Source organism: Agrilus planipennis, unplaced genomic scaffold, assembly GCF_000699045.2.
Source record: "Agrilus planipennis isolate EAB-ADULT unplaced genomic scaffold, Apla_2.0 scaffold105, whole genome shotgun sequence".
Lineage (NCBI taxonomy): Eukaryota > Metazoa > Arthropoda > Insecta > Coleoptera > Buprestidae > Agrilus > Agrilus planipennis.
In genome coordinates this window covers 533326-536985 of record NW_020438878.1, presented here as the reverse complement: position 1 = coordinate 536985, position 3660 = coordinate 533326, and the positions used below count along the sequence as shown (strand labels likewise).

The window sequence follows — 3660 nt, the reverse complement described above, 5'->3', positions numbered from 1 at the left end:
GTATTTCGACTTAATTTGCTTCTTTTAGAAGTTATTTTTAGCTTGATTTAATTTCCCTAATGTAACAGTCTGCCCTCCTATGTAGAAGTAAATCAAGTCCCCTTTTTAAAAAATTGGTTTACTAAAAATTAAATTGAACACAAATTTTCATTTATTGAAAACAAAAATATCCTTGGCACTATGAAACTATGTACCTACAACGGGGTTCCTACAATTCCAATGTACTTTGTCAAGTAAGTTGTTCCCATACTAACTAACTCGCTAAATGTTTAAGAAATCGAGACATACAAAGAGTTATTTCAATAAAATTCCTGAGATATTCAAAATTAATGTTCTTTAAATTGTAAATTTTATTACAAAAATGTTTTACAATAATATCACAACCGATTCCATTTCTGTTGATCCACTATGCAGACAATAGACGCTTAATTTTATGAACCTAAGAAAGCACCGAATATTCACATCATCGATGTGTTCATATTAACGAATGCTACATTTAATATGTAACAAACATTTACACTTAACAGACAAAAATTCAATCACTGTTGGTTATTGGTATAAAGCTTATGCAGTGACTTATATGAAGACGCGAACGACGTTTCACGCTCAAGTTGTGAGACTTCTTCAGGGTAAGTTTCCTAGTTAATTTCCATGATGCTTAAACGGTGCGATTAGTGGCAAAGATATAAAAAAGTGATGACATAATTATAACAGTAATAAAGATTTAATAAATGTAATGGTTAATTAAAACACTGTTGCGGATTATCAGTTGTTACGAACAAGTTACTTTCTGAAGCCTGTTAAAATAACTCATTTTAGACATATCCACCAGGGGTCCGACTTGCCGCGTGATGTTACATTTTCCGACTATATACCTTAATAAATTACCTTCTTACTGCAGATAAAAACAATTTGTAACATGACGCAGTTATTTCTAATTTTGCTATTTTTAAAAGCATATTTGTCCTGGATATTCATAAGTTTCATTAACGAACATTTAATTATCTTGTGAAGATCTGCGAGTGAAGTTGAATAACTGAAATTTACCGGAATGTAATTTCGGAAATAGAAGCTTATGTATAAGTAAGACGTCTGTCTCCGGGAATGAGAATTACGTATTACGTACTTAGGAAGTAGACAACAAATCTCCGCATCGCTATAATAAGGAAAACGTGCCCTTTTCGGTTTAGTTTTACCATTATGAGAAGTTAAAAAAGTTGATGGTAGAGGGGTCGTAGGTACTTAGGAACAAAGTTAGATAAATGCCTTTTTTATATCGTCGGAATTATGTACCTATTAGCAAATTATGATAAAAATCTGATTTCAAACATTATCTTTAGATTACTTGGATTATCCTTAATCCCGTTATAATTTAGAAGCGTGACGATGGCTACTAAATGTTCTATTAGTGTTGACAAATTTCGTTATACAGAGCTTCTATTAAACGTATGGCAACATTAATAAATAGTAGTTCCTGGCTTATCCTAAGTATATTTTATCCTTTGATGATATTTGAAAAGTTATTTGGTTAGGAAGGTATAGGGCTATAAATGTTGCAACAAAACCATTTAGATATTTTAAAAATTATTACAGGTAATATAATCGGCTATGTTAGGTTTATCGAGTACAAAACTGCATTCTTATCTTTTAACAAAACTTATTCTGATTACTAAAAGCAGCAGTCTCGTTTCATATTAGATTAAACTTAGAAAATATCCAATTTCTTAAATCATCTATATATTAAGACTGGTTGGACACGCACTTCCACTCTTTCTAGTCTTAGCATTTCCCAAAAACTAAAACATTTTACATCCTTAACTCCTTGCGAACAGTAATCTAATCTAGGTCTACATTTACTTATCTTAAGTCTTGTTTCTACCTCTAATATGTCTCTACACTAGCCTTTCATGTCGGAAAAGGTGTCCTACCAACCTATCTCGCCTATATCTTATTAACTTCCACAGATTCCTCTGTTCTTTTAATCTTTCTAATACCTTTTCATCTCTAATCTTCCCTATCTACGGTATCCTCATCATTCGCCGGTAATACCACATTTCGAACGCTTCTAACCTTTTTGTTACTATTATTTCCTCTATTATGTTTCGCACCCGTACAGCGCTGTGCTCCAAACATACACTTTAATAATCTTTTTAGAATTTCTAAGTTGACCGTTCACTAGCATTGAAGTAGGTATAGTACTTTCTTTTTATTGAAGGCGACTCGATCCTGCGCTATCCTCTGGTTTATATATCCCTACTGCTACTTTCATCCTGACTTATCTGACTTTTGTATGTGTAAGTATCATATACAAGTAATTTTAAGGTTTTCTATAAAGAGTTTTCAAGTTTCCCCTTGTTTTTTTAATAGTGTCGAAAGAAAATGAAACAAAATTTTGATGATGGTTAGTCCGAAAAGCCACATTTTCTCTTAAAATGTAGTAAATAGTTTCGGTTCATAACTTAAATCTTAGGCTTGTCTTTGTCTCTTTTCATATTTCACCATACACATGCCTGTGTATTAGTTGCGCAAAATTGAAAATATTTTATCGTTTCATCATAAAATTAATTACACTGATTATAATTACAATTTTGGTTCGTATGGGTGCTATTGTTCATAAATTATACATATATATTTTCGGCTTTGTACATATTTTCGGCTATTCTCATTCGGAAAAAGGTCTCTACGATTACAGCAGTTCTTGTATGATAGACGCAGTCGCTCCTGTTTATCTTTAATTCGATAATTTACCATCTCAATTGTTCTTTTACGTTTCGTGCAAAGATACAAAAGCGAGAAGAACTAAAAAAGCAACATAGATATTTCTAGCAACCGTGCAATTTATTATTGTACTATGCGGTAATATCAAGCTTGTAAAATATTCTATTACTATTTTTTTACCTGTAACAAGTGTTTCAAAATCCATGATGTTCACGTCGAGATAAAACACTCACTAACTAATGTGATTACCGCCCCTCCCTGAGAATTTAACAATAATGACAATAACAATTGCCGCACTAAGTTTCATTGTTTGTTGGTTTAGAGTGCCGTCTGTATATCTTTTTGTTTGCCAGTGCTGTTGTCACAGAAATTTTACGCGGAGCTACTCCACAGTAACGCTATTTGTTTCAAATTTGCAGATGAAGAAATTCGTAGTATATTTGAATCTGCTGTAGCATTTTATTCGACGTTTTTAATGAGGAAGAAAGTAATTATTATTCTATTATTAGTGTAAGTTGCTGCTTCCTGTATCTCACTGTCTGCTACTTCTTTAAATTGATTCTTATAATGCTTTGGTCCATCCTTTCAAACGGATATTTTTTATTGTGAGTTAAAAATTCTTACTGTATAAATTTTGGTGATAAACTGAAATTGAACTTTACTTTTTCTATTATTTCATAAAAAAATTCTTAAGTTTCTACTTAATAATAATAAAATCTGAGAGTTAGTTTTTCTTTTTACAATCAAAATAATATTTGCTATTAACTGAGGTCCAGTCACAACGTTATTATGCTTTTTTATTTAACATTTATCAATTTCCTAATTTATTCATATGTTATCCAATGTACATTACAAATGATTTTTATTTTAAATTCTATTCTGTAGATATTGATTATAAAATCCAGTTATTGAAAATTATATTATAAAATTACACAATTTTCA

At 31.0% G+C, this 3660-nt stretch overlaps 1 protein-coding gene across 1 annotated transcript in view; it reads right to left on the bottom strand.

Annotated features, from left to right (window-relative positions):
* Positions 1 to 3100, bottom strand: part of LOC108737753 (sodium/potassium/calcium exchanger 4) — a 42711-nt gene extending 39611 nt beyond the window's left edge. The window contains exon 1 of the mRNA XM_025981442.1: positions 2899 to 3100. Coding sequence (XP_025837227.1) covers positions 2899 to 2923 — 25 coding nt within the window. The 5' untranslated portion in view covers positions 2924 to 3100. The remainder of the gene's footprint in view (positions 1 to 2898) is intronic.
* Positions 3101 to 3660: the final 560 nt, after the last annotated feature.